Genomic DNA, 18,441 nt, shown 5'->3' on the forward strand with positions numbered 1-18,441 from the left:
GTCCCGGTTACTGCCTTTTCTTATTGGAACCTAATTAATGAAATTCTAAAAGTCCACTCTTCAGCTCCAGACGTTCAAAACCTCTGTAAATTAGGAGAGGAAGCTTTGAGAGAGCACTCTCGCCCTGCTTCAGCGTGCGGCTCAGTAATTATTAACATGCCTGAATATCCTTTAAACGAAAATTCTAACAGGGATAGGCCAAATACCCCAACCAGTCAAGTCAGTTTGTCACCCGATCAGTATGAAATCAAACCAAAGGCTAAAATTTCTCCCACTTTGGAGGGACCGGAGGTTAAAATTTCTCCCTCTTTAGAAAACAACTCCCTTCCTCCGTTTCGGCCACCCCCTTATGCACCCGATTTTTTCAAACCATATTCTCATTTTTATCCAGTCATGCCCTTATCTCAGTTTCATGCTTTAGAAGAAGCCACAGAAAATCTCCGGCTACACGCCGATAATTTTAGAGAAACTTTTAAACAGGAGTGGCAGCATACCGCCGATCTGCTCGCCGACCTCCGGTCGGCAACTCAAAGCATTGCAGCCCTTTCGCTTCCAGAAAATGCCCGTTCATCGCGCCTCCATTGTACTCGCCGCACCTATGCTTTTCCGGTTACGCGTAGTCAGACTCGAGATTCTCAAAATGGCGTCGCCGGCTCCCAAAATGGCGCTGCCGGTTCTCAACATGGTGTCGCGGGCTCCAAAAATGGCGATTCTGGTAGCGATAGCGAGGAGAGTAATAAATCAGATTCTCCCGACTCTAGCGAAGGAGAGCAGGAGGAATCTAGTTCCACCTCAACTGCTAAATATAAAAAACTTAGTCTAACATATCTAGAGAAATTAAAAAAGGCAGTGAGTGATTATGGCGCTACCGCTCCCTTCACGCTCGCCCTGCTGGAAAGCCTTAGTGAAAAGGAACTTATTCCTAACGATTGGTTCCAGCTAGCCAGAGCTGCCTTGTCTGGTGGTGATTTCCTGTTATGGAAATCTGATTATGAGGAGCATTGTAAAAAGTATGCCACCCGCAATGCCCGTAAGACCACTTCTAAAACTTGGACCTTAAATAAATTTTTAGGTCAAAGTCCCTACCATCAGAGTGATAAGCAGGCTCAACTCCCCCCAGGTCTCAGCGCAAATACAAACGGCCACGCTTAGAGCATGGAAAAAACTTCCGCAAAAGGGCGCTGCCACTGCCTCTCTTGCTAAATTAAGACAGGGGCCTGATGAGCCGTATACTGATTTCCTTAGCCGCCTGCAAAACATGGCTGAGTGCTTATTTGGGGCTAGCGAAAACGAAAGTGATTTTATTAAACACCTGGCCTATGAAAATGCTAACGCTGCCTGCCAAGCAGCAATCCGTCCCTTTCGTAATACTAGCCTTAATAATTACATAAAGCTCTGTTCTGGCATCGGGCCCACTCAAACCCTTGGAATAGCGCCACTCTTCAAAATTTTGCAGCGCAGCACAAAAATTTCGTGGCACAAGCAAAGCCTCCAACATGCTATAATTGTAAGCAACCTGGCCATTTCTCAAGCTAGTTTGCAAACAGGAGAAGCTTCGAAGCATGTTATTTCTCATTTACTACATTGCTTCGCTACTTTAGGCCAACCTAAAATCATTAAAACAGACAATGGGCCTGGATATACTGGAAAAAATTTTCAAACCTTCTGTCAACAATTACAAATTAAGCATATCACGGGAATACCGTATAACCCCCAGGGGCAAGGAATGGTAGAACGAGCACATCGCACCTTAAAAAATGCCCTGTGCCGTTTAGCCGAAAGTACTCTCAATCTCACCAAACAACGACCTCGAGACCTTTTACATCATGCTCTTTTTGTTCTTAACTTCCTAACTCTGGATGATGAAGGACAATCTGCAGCTGACAGACATTGGCATCCCAGAACACAAACGCAACAAGCCACTGTTATGTGGCGTGACCCCTTAACGTCAGAATGGAATGGGCCTGACCCCGTGATTATTTGGGGATGAGGCTCTGCTTGCATATACGTTCTGGCTTCCAGAACGGCTGATAAAACATATTAATTCTTCATTGCCGAAACAAACCCCTGAGACACTTCCTTCCCCTCCTCTTAATAATAACCTTTCCAGGGTAGAAGCCTCTCCCTGAGAAAAATGTCTTTCTTTTCTCTTCCAGCGCATCAATAACTCCTGCTATAACCCATCCGGAGACAACCAGTCCTCACACAACCGAAGTGGAAAGAACTCCTGCTTACAGGTTTATTCCATCGCTAATCACATGAATTACCACTTGAATTACTATTGGCTTTTATTAATTGGTTTTCTGGCTTTGCTGTTTGCAGCCGGATTAGCAACTGTTGCCCCAAAAGATTGGAATCTGTTAGAAAGATCCCTGCTTGCTATAGCATATTTGTGCATTGTAGGGTGTATTACTTTGCTAGCTTGTCTCCCTTAACAGGGAAGAACCTATAGCCTCTATTAGTATGGCTTTGTTATGCCTACTGCCATTTAAAGTTGCCGCCTTATATTTTCTCCTGCAAAGTGTGCATGCCACCTTCGGCAACTCCAACCCCCATCAGCCTTGGAAATGGACCTTAGCACGATGGAAAGATTCCACAGTTATACAAACCCAAGTTACAGCAGGATGCCCTTCCTTCCTTGTTTATGCCAGTGATCTAATTAAATGTTCAGACGGCACACCATGCCTTAACAAAGCCCAATATTACATGTGCCCGGCCTCCAACCCCAGAAAACAATATTGCAATACTCCCAACCAATACTACTGTGCATATTGGGGATGTGAAACATTAGCCACTCATTGGAAGCCTTACGCCACTGATCATTACCTAACTCTAAAATGGGCCCCCTTGAACTGCAAACCACCTGAAGAACCCATTACCTGGGGTATCTATGGAAGTCATCACCACATTGCACCTACAGGTAGCTGCTCACATTTAAATCTCACCGTGCAGCTCCCTGCTGATCCCTCTTGGCTCCTCGGTCGAACTTGGGGCTTTAAGATTTACATGAAAGGGACCGACCCAGGAAGCCTTATTCTAATAAAGAAGGAAGCAGTACAGCAAAAACCTTCTGCCATTGGACCAAATGTAGTGCTCGTGCCTCCAGCTACCCCTCCTGTCCCGAGCACGTCTAGTACAAATCTTTCCAAAATTCACCCCACTACTCCCCCTTTTATTAGCATTCCAATATTGTCGTCCTCAAGCCCGTCCATATCATTTGACAGCCCGCTTTGGCCACTACTCCAAGCCACCTTTCTCTCTCTAAACTCCTCCCAGCCTAATTTTACTCGTAGTTGTTGGCTGTGTTTCTCTGCCAAGCCTCCTTATTATGATGCTATAGCTCTTAATGTTACATTTAATACTTCTAATGAAGACAATCCTTCCCAATGCCCTTGGAATGCAAGAAAAATTGGTCTCACTATGCAATCCGTTCTTCACTCTGGGCATTGTATTGGTAATATTTCTGCCTCCTTAAAAACAGTCTGTGCACAGTCGTCCTCTCCATCGCCTGGTAAATTCTATATCCCCCCCAACAGGGGCAAAATGGCTGTGCTCTTCCACGGGGCTTACTCCTTGCATATCAGCAAAAGCCCTAACTGAAACAGGAGAAATGTGCCTCTTAGTGGCTGTGTTACCCCATGTCCTCTTTCATACAGAGGAAGACCTTTATCACCACTTGGTCGCGCAGTCTCCAGTCATGCTAAGAAAGAAAAGAGAACTTGTTACGGTTGTTACTATTGCTTCTCTTTTAGGTATTACTGGCCTAGGCACCGGAATCGCCTCTATCGTTCTCCAAAACCAAGGCTTCTCCCACCTAAGAGCTGCTATAGACGAAGATTTAGCCCGCATTGAAACCTCCATTACCCATCTTGAAAAATCCCTTACGTCCCTATCGGAGGTTGTTCTCCAAAACAGGAGAGGCTTAGATCTGCTTTTCCTTAAGCAAGGAGGGCTTTGTGCTGCGCTGGGCGAGGAATGTTGCTTTTACGCTGACCATTCTGGCATAGTTAAGGATTCCATGACCAAACTTAGGGAAGGAATTGAAAATCGCAAACGTGAGCGAGAAACCCAAGGAGGTACCTCCTGGGGACTTAATGGAATCCTCCCTTACCTCCTTCCTATATTAGGCCCCTTAATAACCATAATCCTTATAATATCTTTTGCTCCTTGGGCCATAAAAAGAATAATACAGCTAGTTAAGAATCAAATTGACTCTGCCCTAAGCAAGCCTATTCAAGTGCATTATCACCGGCTTCACCTCGCTGACCAGGGTTTGGATCCAGATCATCTGACTGCTACCCACCCTTACGGGTAAGAAACCCCCTCCTACGGGAGCAGCATATAACTCGAAAGTATGCTTCTAGCGTATGCTATGATTGGTACCGCTGGGTGCGAGGCAAAGCACTGCAAAGGAGGGCCAAAGCAACTAAAGGCCATTTTCGAGCTCCTTGAGAAATATGCCTCATTTGCATAGGGGTTTTGCTCTGCCAAAAACTCCCCTCCCCAGAAAAACAGAGCCACAAACAACTTGGGGAATGAGGCCTCTATTTCCCCCAGCAGGTTAATGCCAAAAGAATGCTCGATCAGCATTCTTCCTCCATCCTTTTGAAAAACAAAGGGAGGAGATGTTGGGGACGATTAAGGTAGTATGTATAAAATCCACCCTCAGCGATGCCGGAGATATGCAACATGGCCGCTGGGGCTAATGTAACAACAGCTTAAGTTGCCCTCAGCCTTCTACGGAAGTGATAGCCGTTTGCGCCTAAGATTCACATCTAGAGTGCTAGCTTTACTACCTGCCTTCTACCCCAGCAACAGTAGCCACCAATCCTGTGCTAGCCTTACATCTGCCATCCGCCCTAGCAACAGCAGCAGCCAATCCTAGGCCGCCACCCGTTCGTACTAGCCACTCCCTCTACCTTAGGGTATATATACCCTGCCTCTTCAATAAAGTTTTGCAGCTTGATCAGAAACCTGTCTTGCTGTCATTCCTCGCGTCTCTTGTCCCATACCATTCCTCCCTCACAGGATTTGGAGCTTCCGTTGAACGTCCCGCCGGCCGGGACATGGCATAAACTCTCCACTGGCTCCCTCATATTTTGCTTATTCTTTTAGCATCCTGGTTGTCTCCTCAGTGACCTGGTGATTCTAGGCTACTCCTTAATTGTCTTTGCTTTCTCTGGGTTGGTTTGCCTCTTTATTTATTCACTAGAAACATACAACAACAGCTAACTCAGTGCAGATAAGGACAGGCACTCAGTCATTCAATGGGGTATTTATTTGTTCAATATGTATTTTATGCTGGGTGCTCTTAAGGTGACCGATTGGTGATAGTGGGTGAGCAGACTGTTAGCCACCACAGAGAAAAGTAACTCACATTGTGATATATGTGCTGTGATGGGGAAAAGTAAATCAGAGTCCTCAAAAGAGAACCATAGGAGTCTGTCTTAGACTGTGGATGGGTGATCAAGGGGCATCTCTCCGAGAAAGTCCTTTTGAGTTGTGATGCTAATTGTAAGGGTGTGTGCATGTGTGCATTGGAGAAGGTAGGTGGTTGTTTCTAGGCAGAAGGAATGCTTAATATATACTAAGGCAAGAGTGACCTGTCTATGGAAGTAAAAGAGGCCTATGAGCAAAGGAGAAATAGTTAAGCCTTAGCTTCCCACCCTGTCCCCTGGTAACCTATATTCTAGATTCTGACTCTGTGAGTTCATTTATTCTAATTATTTCAAATCAGTGAGATCATACAATATTTTCCCTTTTGTTTCTGGCTTATTTTGCTCAACATGATGTCTTCAAGGTTCATCCATGTTGTCTCATGTATGAGAACTTCATTCCTTCTTTACCACTATAATATTCCATGGTACATTTGTACCACATTTTATTTACCCATTCATTGGTGGATGGATACTTGGTGTCCTAGTTTGCTAATGCTGCAGAATGCAAAACACCAGAGATGGATTGGCTTTTATAAAACGGGGATTTATTTCGCTACACAGTTACAGTCTTAAGGCCACAAAGCGTCCAAGGCAACACATCAGCAATCGGGTACCCTCACCGGAGGATGGCCAATGGCCTCCGGAAAACCTCTGTTAGCTAGGAAGGCAGCTGGCATCTGCTCCAAAGCTCCGGCCTCAAAACGGCTTTCTCCCAGGACGTTCCTCTCCAGCAAGCTTGCTTCTCTTCAAAACATCACTCCCAGCTGCACTCTCTTTCCTCTTTGAGTCAGCTCATTTATATAGCTCCACCGATCAAGGCCCACCCCGAATGGGTGGGGCCAAGCCTCCATGGGAACATCTCATCAGAATTATCTCCCACAGCTGGGTGGGGCACACTCCAAGCAAATCCAACCAGCACCAAAACTTCTGCCCCACACAAGACTACAAAGATAATGGCATTTGGGGGACACAATACACTCAAACCGGCACATTCCATCCCCTGGAACCCAAAATGACATTATCTTTCCAAATACAATATACATTCATTTCATCACAATATCACAAAAACTTAAATCATTTCAGTAACAAAAGTTAAGTACAAAATCCCATCAAAATCAATTTAGGCGTGGTCAGTCCTAAGGCATAATTTTCCTTTAGCCTTGGATCTGTGAACCTAGAACAAGTTATGTGCTTCCAATATACAAAGGAGAGACATTCATAGGATAAACATTTCCATTGCCATAAGGAGAAACAGTAAGGAAAACAGGGTTAACAGGACCAAAACAGTTCCTAAAACCCACAGGACAAAGTCCATTAGATTTCAAAGTCCGAGAGTCACTAACATAACAACGTTGCATCCTTGGGGCTTGAGAGAGCTGGAGCCTAACCCTTCCCAAGGGCCTTTTCGTCAGCCCTTTCCTCTCCAAACGCTTAGGTGAGTGCTCCAACATTTCCACACAATGGGGAGACCACCTTCTCGGCCCCACCCTCCTCAAACATCGGGGCAGCTCCTGGATTCCCTTCCATCTCCGGGTCACACGCTCAACCCCTTCAGAACAGTGTGGTGGCAGCCAGGCTCTCCCCAATTCCCTGGAAATGTGCTCCACCCTCTTTGGGACCTGAGGTGGCAAAACTCTTCCAGAGCATCGAGGCGGAAAGCCCGCCCTCGACCTCCAGGGCAAACTCACCCTTTCCATGCATGTGGGCTGCTCTGCTCTCCCAGCCCTAAACCTCTTGACTCCAGACCTCAACCTCCATGGCTCTGTCTTTGAAGAGATTTTTCCTTTAATTTTTTCCTTGTCTGTCTCCTCCAGTCCAGACCGGCAATGGCTCCGTCTATAAAGATCTCGCAAAAATTCTGTTGGCTTTGCATGAAGCATGCAGGGGTCAAAGCCATCAGACAATAGGAGTTTCCACAAATCCTTTCTGCTTAACTCCTTATCCAATCTTGGCTTGTCCTCAGGTTGGGCTGTAGCTTCTGGGATTCTACCCACTGGAAGCCCGTAATTTTCCAAGCCATCAACTTCTGGTTTCTTTGAACCCAAGAGTTCAGTTCTAAGTTTCTCTCTCTCTGCTCGCATTTTACTATAAGCTGCAAGGAGAAGCCAGGATACGTCCTCCACACGTAGTCTGGAGATCTCCTCAGCTAAGTATTCCAAGTTGTTGCTTCCAGATTCTTCCTTCCGTCTGACACCAGGACTCAATTTTGCCAAATTCTCTGCCACTTTAAAACAAGGATCGCCTTTCTTCCAGTTTACAACACATTCATCATTTCTGTTCAAGTCCTCATCAGAAGTATCTTTAGAGTCCATATTTCCACAAACAGTCTCTTTAAAGCAGTTTTGGCCTTTTCTATCAAGCTCCTCACAACTCTTCCAGAAATTCCCCCTTATCCATTTAAAAAGCTGTTCCAACATGTTTGGTATTTGCAAACTCAGCAGCAAAAGCACCCCACTTCTCTGGTACCAAAATCTGTCCTAGTTTGCTAATGCTGCAGAATGCAAAACACCAGAGATGGATTGGCTTTTATAAAACGGGGATTTATTTCGCTACACAGTTACAGTCTTAAGGCCACAAAGCGTCCAAGGCAACACATCAGCAATCGGGTACCCTCACCGGAGGATGGCCAATGGCCTCCGGAAAACCTCTGTTAGCTAGGAAGGCAGCTGGCATCTGCTCCAAAGCTCCGGCCTCAAAACGGCTTTCTCCCAGGACGTTCCTCTCCAGCAAGCTTGCTTCTCTTCAAAACATCACTCCCAGCTGCACTCTCTTTCCTCTTTGAGTCAGCTCATTTATATAGCTCCACCGATCAAGGCCCACCCCGAATGGGTGGGGCCAAGCCTCCATGGGAACATCTCATCAGAATTATCTCCCACAGCTGGGTGGGGCACACTCCAAGCAAATCCAACCAGCACCAAAACTTCTGCCCCACACAAGACTACAAAGATAATGGCATTTGGGGGACACAATACACTCAAACCGGCACACTTGGGTTGCTTCCATCTCTAGGCAACTGTGAATAATGCCACTATGAACACTGGTGTGCAAATATCTGTTTGAGTCCCTGTTTTCAATTCTTTTGGGTATATACCTAGAAGTGGGATTGCCAGGTCATTTGGTAGGTCTATACTTAGCTTTTTGAGGAACCACCAAACTGTCTTCCACAGTGGTTGTACCATTTTACATTGCTACCAGCAAGAAAGAGCGTTTCTATTTTTCTGCATCCTCTTCAAACTTGTTATTTTATGTTTTATTTTTTAAAATAGCAGCCATTCTAAAGGGTGTGAGATGGAATCTCGTTGTTTTGGTTTGCCTTTCCTTGATGGCTAATGATATTGAGCATCTTTTCATGTACTTCTTGGCCATTGTATATCTCCTTTGGTGAGATGTCTATTCAAGTCTTTTGCCCGTTTTAAAATTGGGTTGTTTGTCTTTTTGTTGTTGAGTCATAGCAGTTCTTTATATATTCTGGATATTAAATATTGGATATATGTTTTCCAAATATTTTCTCCAATTCTGTTGTTTTAATTTCATGATAAAGTTGTTTGAGGTACAATTAAGTTTTAATTTTGATGAGGTCCCATTTATTTTGTTCTTTTGTTGCTTATGCTTTGGGTGTAAAGTTTAAGAAACTGTTGCCTATCACAAGGTCCTGAAGATGCTTCACTACATTTTCTTCTAGGAGTTTGATAGTTCTGGCTTTTATATTTAGGCCTTTGATCCATTTTAGTTGGTTTTCGTATAATTATGGGGTAGGGGTCCTCTACAGCTGGTATCTTGAACTCCACCTACTTGGCTTCTTTGCCCCCCTCTCAGTTGGTTCTGAATTTGGGTGGGGAGAATGCATATCATTTATCAGGCCCTAGACACAATAGGGCCTCTATGACTACTGCCCAAAGGATTCCAAATCTGTGAACTACCTTCATGGGCACTTCTGAGTGGGCAGAGCCTTGAAGACCTGGCTTCATTGTTCCTGATTTCCATGATTCCTGGTATCTGTTAAGATATGCCTATCAGTAAATCACTGAAATGCAATATACAATACTATAGTCTGTAAAACTCAAGCTTATAGGATAATTATGAGGATAAACTGAGTTAATGGGTATGGATGGGCTGTGTAAACTATATACATACTAAATAATTATGAGTTACTAAAATCAAAAGGACAGAGCCTTTAAAAGATATACTTTTTCATAGTAATAAATACACTAACATTTTTTCCAGGGATTTCCTTAATTATGATAAACTAAAATTATCAATCTAGCATAAAAATACATCAGATAATATTTTTAGCTATTAAAGTGAAAAAAGTATACAAAAATATTTTTAAATGAAATAATATATTTTACAAATAAATGATAATTTCCCAAGTAATAGATGGTTAAAATGTACACTATTATATTAGGCTAAAATATTATTATTGTATTGTTTCCTCAGTTTTTTAAAATATATCAATACCCCACAATATAAAGATTCAAAATTAAGTTTTTTCTAGTAATAGATTGTAAAAAATATAGGTCATCAGGTAAGTCCATTTTTAGTTTTTCTTTCTTTTTGGTTATTTGTCCAGCAAAAGAGAAATTTGAAATATCCTTGCATAATGTGGCAATGTGCATTAGGTTTTCATTACCACAAATTTGGCATCGTAGAACCACAGTGCTTATTATGTCACAGTGTCTGTGGGTTGAGAGGAGTCTGGGTATGGTTTTGCTGGCTTGTTGTCTGGGTAGTCTCTCGCAGGGCTGCAGTCGCGGAGTCAGCCACGCTGTGCTGCTTTCTGGAGCTCCGGGTCCTCTTCCATGCTCATGTGGTTGTCGGCAGAATTCAGTTCTTTATGGTTTTAGAACTGTGTCTCCGTTTCCTTGCTGGCTGTCAGCAGGGGTGCTCTCAGCAACTAGAGGCTGCCCACAGTTCTTGCCACGTGACCCCCTGACAGGTTCTCTCACCATATGGCAGCCAGCAGCTTCAAAGCCACAGGAGAGTCTCTTTCATAAAAGGTCTCAGTTTTTCCTTTAAGGGGCTTCACCTGATTAAGCCAGGCCCACCCAGGACAATCTCTTTTAATGAACTTAAAACCAATTGGATTGAGACCTTAATGACATCTGTAAAACCTCCTCACCTTCACCATATTATGTAATCTAATCAAAGAGGACACCTTTGCCATATTCTATTGGTTAGAAGTAAGTCACAGGTCCTGGCCACATTCAAAGGGAGGGGGTCACATGGGCTGTAACACCGGGGAGCAGAGATCATGGCACCTTAGAACTCTGAGTCCCACAGACATAGACTAGGTAGAGTTTTAAATATTGAAATAAACAGATTTAACTATATAAAGGCATTTTAATGATTATCATCACCATTAAATTAACTATTCATAATACAAGCTAAATTATCACAGACCTAGTATGCAATACACTGCATTTACACTTACCCAAAGCAACAAGAGTTTTATAAGGTTATGATTCTTTATCCAGAAAATTAAGCCAATAAGACTTGCCCAAATCCATGAAGAAAGTGCATTAGACATAAAATCATCAACTTTTATATCAAAAAGGATCTGGGTATCATCTGGTATGAATCCAGTACCATAGAGATGAAGATATTATTTAGCACAAAGAAATTTTTTCATATTTGTGAGTTTATAAAATACAATGATAACAAATGGAGATAATAGAAAATAAACACTACAAAGGTGACATTTTAAGGAACTTGTATGATGATGTGCATTCAAAGACAGTCTATAGTCATTTGTATACCTGCATTCTTTTCCAACTGAGTCTTTTAAATCCCTTTCAAATGATTTTATAATTATGGGGCTGAAATAAGATGCCATCTAACACCATTCTTCCCACATGCCTTTGAATGATCACTACTGTAATGATAAAATGTTTTGTCTCAGAAATATCTGCACAGGATGTCTTTGGGGTTTCACTTGTTTGCTAAATGAAAGTTTCTTAATGGGAAAATGCTTGATGGGAAGATCTAATTGCTGAAATTAATTTTAAATCCTTGTTCAGGATAAATTCACCCAGGGTTTTTGACCTCTTCAAAAAGGGCAAAGTTGCCTCCTACCAAAGTAAATGAAAGTGAACAAACTTATCAACAAAGTATTTTATAGGAGAACTATAATTTAATTCTAATATTTTGTTTTATAATTCTTCTTTGATTTTTTATTATATTTTTGTCAAATGAAAATGCCCAAAGAAATTTAATTTCCAGGATTAATATTATTAGCTTAGAATCATTAATTGTACCTACTAAAGTTATGTTTATTAAGCACAGTTAAATATATTATATATAAACAAATATTGATAACTATAAAGTTTTTCTAATCTATCTAGGTCATTAACAATTTAAAAAGTCTTATTTTAAAATACAGGTATGACACATGCATATCATTCTATATTCCTGAACACTGCAACTAAAACTAATATTGCAGTAGTTGCAATAGTAAAAACACAATTAGCCATATTATTATACTGATTTATTCTAATATCCACTTCTATGACTGTGACGGTTAAGCTCATGTATCAACTTGGCCAGGTTAATAGTGTCCAGTTGTTTGGTAAGGCAAGCACTGGATGGATTATTGCCATGAGACTATTTCATAGATGGATTTGCATCATTAGTCAGTTGCATCTATGGCTGACTGCTTCTACAGTCAGCAAAGGAGATTGCCTTCAGCAATAAGAGAAGTCTCCTCATACAATCAGTTGAAGGTCTTATGGGGGAAACTGATGATTTCAGCAGTCAGAAAGAAGACTTTCCATTTCTACTTTGGCCAGCCAGCTTCTCCTGGGGAATTCAGCATCACTTTCAACGAGTTTCCAACTTGCAGCCTGCCCTTTGGAATTCAGACTTGCCAATCTCCACTGTCGTGGGAGCTGGTTCCTATACTGAATCTCTTAATATTTAGACACACACACACATATATCCTACTGGTCTGTTTCTCTGGAGAACCCTGAATAATACAATGATTAATTGACACCTGGTTTGACTATTAGTGACTTAACTATTAGGCTGATGTGGTGGTTTGAAGCTGTATATACGCCAGAAAAACATGTTCTTAAATTTAATCGATCCCTCTGGGTGTGAACCCATTGTAAGTAGGACTTCTGGTGAGGCCTACTTCAATCAGGATGGGTCTTAATCCTATTACTGGAGTCCTTTATAAGAGAATAAAATTCAGACAGAGACAGAGAAAGTCACAGGAAGCAAGAAGCAGAAAATAATGAAATGAGAAGAGAAGGGAAAGACCAGCAGATGCTGCCATATGCTTTGCCGTGTGACAGAGAAGCCAGGGATTGCCTGCAGCTGATCATCCAGAAGAAAGCATCGCCTTGATTTGTACGTTTTCTCGGCCCCCAAACCATAAGCAAATAAATTCCTGTTGTTTCATCCAACCCATTTCATGGTATTTGCTTTGAGCAGACTAGGAAACTAAAACAAACAGCTAACAGGAAATATTCTAGAAACTTTATGCTTAGCATCAGTTGTTTCAGTTTCCTAAATATTACTGTATATTCAACAGATGTCTGTTATAGAAATTACATAAATGGATAAACATTGCATTTATACAAAATTTGGAATTCTAAGAGTCAAACTGGATTTGTCAGATACCCATGATTTGGTTTCTTCCTAACCTGTAACAGGTATATACAAGCTGTTTAAGGCTCAGCCTCATTTGAGTTCAGATTAATTTCCTGTCAATATTTTAACCATATCTTCTATTCTTTTTTTTTTTTTTTTCATTCTTGAAGTCTCAATATTCTTTGGCATGTATGTGTTTTCATTTTGTGATGGTTTAAAATATGATACTGGTGGTTAGCTTTACTGTTTTCTACATGTAAGTATTAAAGCATAATGAAGTGAAGAAAGTGGGTTGAAAATGTAGTACATATAAAATGATTACCATGCTACATTAGTATACTGTTGGGGATCTAAGTAGTGAAAGTCACATAAACATTGATAATTTTGGAAATAATGGATTTTTACTGTACTCTGATGGCTGGCTGTGTGGGTCATAAATAGGGTATTAAATTGAATTTAGATAAAGAATTATACCCTTAATGTTCCACATTCAAAATTCTTAGATCTCTGCAAATGTGGAAAGCCATTTCTGACTTTGGTGTTTCAGACCCAAAATTCTAGAAAAGGTTTTTTATGGTCACTTACTTCTCTGGCATGTTTGTATTCATATTCAAGAAGTACATTGGTTTATAGATGAATAAAATAAAAAAGAAGATGAAAATTTCTATATTGACATCTTTCAAACCAAAAAAAATAAAACCATGCATTAACTTACAATTTAAAGCCTCATAATCTATGGAACTTTTGCAAAATCAAGGAGTCAAATTCTCACAGAATAGCATTATTTATGTCATCCCATTTTGAGAAAAATGACCCAAAGGCTACCCACCATCTTTTGATTATGGTCTGGCACTTTCCATGGGATAGTACTGTTGTTTCTCTTGACTTTTGATCCCATAATCAAAAGAAAAACAAGTTTTTCTTGTTTTGTTTAAGGGCAGTGTTTTAGTCATTAAAGCTGCTGAGAGGCAATATACCAGAAATGGGTTGGCTTTTACAATGGAAATTTATTATTAGCTTACAAACTTACAGTTCTGAGGTTGTGAAAATGTCCAAATCAAAGCATCATGAAGATGATACCTTCTTCTTGAAGACAGGCTACCAGAGACCCCGGGACTCTTCTATCACATGGCAAGGCTCGTGGTGCCTGCCATTTTCTCCCTTCTCTCCTGGGTTTCCCAGTTTCCAGCTTCTGGCTTCAGTGGCTTCCTCTCTGTTTCTGTGGCTTTTTCTCTCAGCATCTGTATGTGTCCTTCTCTCTCAGCTTCTGTGTGTTTCCCTGAATTTCATCCTCCTATAAAAGACTCCAGTAAGAGGATTAAGACCCACCTGGGGCAGCCTCAACTGCAATAACTTATTCAAAAGTTCCCACTCACAACAGGTCCACACCCACAGGAAAGGATTAGCTTTAAGAACATGATCTTCTGGAGTCCATTCAGCTTCAGACTACCACAGACAGTAATAAAGAACCATGAATTCTCACTTTCAAGTTGCAACAGGTTACTAACGTTGAAGAAAATAGCATGGCGAAATGACTATATCTCACTTGAAAGTGTTAGCTATGAATAGCTATAGGGATGGCAGGTCTACTGGTTTCTCTGATTAGCTACCCTTAGTTGATGGATGGACTCGGCTGCTGGCACAACTTAATTAAATCTAAATTTATAATGCCTAAGAGTTGTTTAAAGTGCTACAGTATGTGACAAGAGTGTAAACTAGGTATAATGTCACTTTACACATGCATTCAGTTTACAAAATTAATTCACGTGTATTTCTAAAATAAGGCTTATATTCGTTTATTCAAGAGATTTATTGAATGACAACCATTTGCCAGGATCACAAAGGTGAACAAAAAAAGACAGAGACGTAGCACTGATGTAGCTTGTAGTCTCTTGGGGTCATGGACTACTAAAGCATAGATGCATTCAGTGCTTGCTATGCTGGGGGATGGCTTCTTAACTTCCATGCCCTTCTAAGTATCATCAGTCCTTTTTCTCTCTTCACATTCTGCATAACTAAAGGGCTAACTGGAGGCTAAAGTGTGGTTCTCTATTCAGTAGCATCCCCTGACAGATTCCATAGTTCATAATTTGATGACTTCAATAGTGACACTGACTCAGTCTCCAAAACATGTTAAATTAGAATATTTTAAATGTAGATGTCAAAATGTATATGATGTGCACAAACATGCATTCTGTAGGCTGTGCTCTTTTTATGATGTAAAGCTGCCCAATGAAACCAAGTACATTTTGATGCTGCTGAAATATAGTTTTAAAAATAAATTTTAACAAGAAATCACAGCTTAAATTTGATAAAGTTAAATGTATTTAAAGCATATATTATAAATGGTTAAATATAAGTGCACATACATTTCAAGGTATATGTTGATTTATTGGTATTTTATCTCTTTGCATATATAAAATATATATATTTATTATATAAATGATAATATTTATTTATGTATTTATTATACATAATAAATTTTTATCACTATTTATTATCAAAATAGACAATTTCTCTATTGGTTACACAACTAGGGCAAGATAAAAATAATAGCATAGAAAGTGAAGGAGATTAATCAATGGAGGGGATTTGAGAATGAATCACCCTAACTATTGTTCTTAGAAAGAGCCTGTTTCAGTTTGCTAAAGCTGCTGGAATGCAATATACCAGAAATGGGTTGGCTTTTACAAAGGGGGTTTATTAGCTTACAATTTTACAATTCTAAGGCCATGAAAATGTCAAAATTAAGGCATCAACAAGAGGATACCCTCTCTGAAGAAAGGCTGCTGTCATCTGGGACACCTCTGTCACATGGGAAGGCATATGGCTGGAGTCTGCTTGTCCTTCTTTCCTGGGTTTTGTTGCTTTCAGCTTTTGATTCCAGTGACTTCTCTAGGAGCATCTGTGGGTCCTCTTTTAGCATCTCCAGGATTATTCTCCTTTAGCTCTCTGGGTGTTTCTCTCTTTAAGCTCTCTTTGGGTGTGTTTCCCTTTTATCTTCTCATAAAGGGCTCTGGTATAGGATTAAGACCTACCTTAAATTGGGTAAGTCACATCTCAATTGAAACAACCTAATCAAAAAGTCCCACCCACAATAGGTCTGCACCCACAAGAATGGATAAAATAACAGCCTTTTCTGGGGTACACAACAGCTTCAAATCAGCACAGAGCCTGTGCACACATCACATTTCCAGAAGCATGCTAGGATCAGATTAAACTACCTGTGATAATCACTGTCCTAGTTTGCTAATGCTGGAGAATGCAAAACACCAGAGATGGATAGGCTTTTATGAAACAGGGGTTTATTTCACTACACAGTTACAGTCTTAAGGCCACAAAGCATCCAAGGTAACACCTCAGCAATCGGGTACCTTCACCGAGGATGGCCAATGGCATCCGGAAAACCTCTGCTAGCTTGGAAGGCAGCTGGCATCTGCTCCAAAGCTCCGGCCTCAAAACGGCTTTCTCCCAGGACGTTCCTTTCTAGCAAGCTTGCTTCTCTTCAAAACATCACTCCCAGCTGCACTCCCTTTCCTCTTTGAGTCAGCTCATTTATATAGCTCCACTGATCAAGGCCCACCCCGAATGGGCAGGGCCACGCCTCCATGGGAACATCTCATCAAAATTATCTCCCACAGCTGGGTGGGGCACACTCCAAGCAAATCTAACCAACACCAAAACTTCTGCCCCACACAAGACTACAAAGATAATGGCATTTGGGGGACACAATACACTCAAACTGGCACAATCACTACAGCATTTTTTTTCTCATTTTTAGTTATCTTGCAAAATGAAAGCATTCTACATTAAATGATCATATTTTCAAAGAGTACAGAAAATTTTATGAGAGCATATAAAATTAGCCAGCTACTTTTAAAACTATGAAGATGTTTCAAATAGAATATGAATTCCTTTAGGACTGCTTGTATTTTATTTACTAAGTCTGCTATTAAATGCTGAAATGTGGACATGAACTTATTGTGTATCAGAATGGAATTTTAAAAAATAAGAATGACATTTCAACACTAAATATTTATGAATTTATGAGGTTAGAAAAACAAATGATTTATAAAGTCTTACATATTTATGAATTAAAAATTATCAAGAATAAGACTAAAATAGAAGTAAAATTGATTGTAAGCAAACGACTCAATTAGCAACAAATTCAATATTATTTCAAACTCACCACCAGGTAAAGATGAGTAATGAGAAAACACAGTCCCCCCTCCAAAACAAAACAAAACAAGAAACAAAAACTATACCTCACAGCAGGGTAAAAAAAAGGAAGACAACATAAAAGTTATATATATGTACATTTTGCTACTGAAAATTCTGATTGAGACAGGAAGGAAACAAATATAAACTATGTACAAAAGAAGATGCTTCTACCTATACAACACAGGTGAGTGATACAGAAATGAAACAAGAGCATGCTTTCCAAGTTAAAAATACTTACTGGGGAAAACCACATCACTTTAAGAATCCAAATTGTAAGAGCAAAATTCACTACTAGGATGATGAGTAAAAGAAGAACAAATAAGTAGAGGCAACGCTTTCTCCAGCCATAAATGCCGATTTTATAGACACACTGGTCCTCTGGCCTCTCGATGAGGGTGCCCTCCGTGGTTGTGGTGTACTGTTCCCGAACCATCTGCTGGTGGGGTGGGGCAGGGGTGGGAGGAGACAGGGAGGGAGAGGGAGAAAGGAGAGGGGTGGAGGGGGGTGGTGAGAGTCAGAGAGAAGGAGGGGAAGAAGGTGGGAGAGGGAGAGAGAGAAACTTGTTTATCAACACTGATTTCTATGGGCCTAACAAAATAATAGACTTTTTTATCCCAATAATAAGTTAAGAAAATGAATGATTCTTAAATACAGAACTAAATTTCCCTTGATCATGTCACTGAGTGCACTGGACTGAATGGTGTCCCCCTCTCCCCCAAAGGTATGTCCACATCCTAATCCCCAGCACCTGTGAATGTGATCTGATTTGGAAAAAGGGTCTTAGCAGATGTGACTAAGTTAATGATCCTAAGATGAGTTGGTCCTGCATTATCCAGATTATCTGGGTGAGCCCTAAATCCAATGCATGTGTCCTTACAAGAGACACACAGAGGAGCAGACAGACAGACAGAAGAGGAGGAGCAACGTGCCATGGAAGCAGAGACTGGAGTGATGTAGTCACAAGTCAAGCAATGCCTGGCCACCAGGTGCTGGAAGAGGCAAAGAACAGCTCCCCCGAGAGCCTCCAGAGGGAGGAAATCTGGCCTGGGAACTCTGAGAGAATACATTTCTGTTGTTTTAAGCCACCCAGTTTGTGGTAATTTGTTACAGCAGCCACAGGAACCTCATACACTATATTTAAATTGTGGACATTCATAATCTGTCATTTAAAATATTTTAGATATGATAAATT

General features: G+C 40.9%; 1 protein-coding gene across 4 annotated transcripts in view; it reads right to left on the reverse strand.

Moving 5' to 3' along the window:
• SGCG (sarcoglycan gamma) overlaps positions 1-18,441 on the reverse strand; it is a 196,066-nt gene that overhangs the window by 113,853 nt on the left and 63,772 nt on the right. For 2 of the 4 annotated variants that reach the window (XM_037799811.1, XM_037799812.1), the window contains exon 2: positions 17,488-17,682. In XM_037799811.1, coding sequence (XP_037655739.1) covers positions 17,488-17,682 — 195 coding nt within the window. Of the gene's footprint in view, positions 1-17,487; positions 17,686-18,441 lie in introns of all 4 variants that reach the window. The other 2 variants (XM_037799810.1, XM_037799813.1) reach the window with 1 other exon arrangement.

The sequence above is a fragment of the Choloepus didactylus genome, chromosome 12 (genome assembly GCF_015220235.1).
Source record: "Choloepus didactylus isolate mChoDid1 chromosome 12, mChoDid1.pri, whole genome shotgun sequence".
NCBI lineage: Eukaryota > Metazoa > Chordata > Mammalia > Pilosa > Megalonychidae > Choloepus > Choloepus didactylus.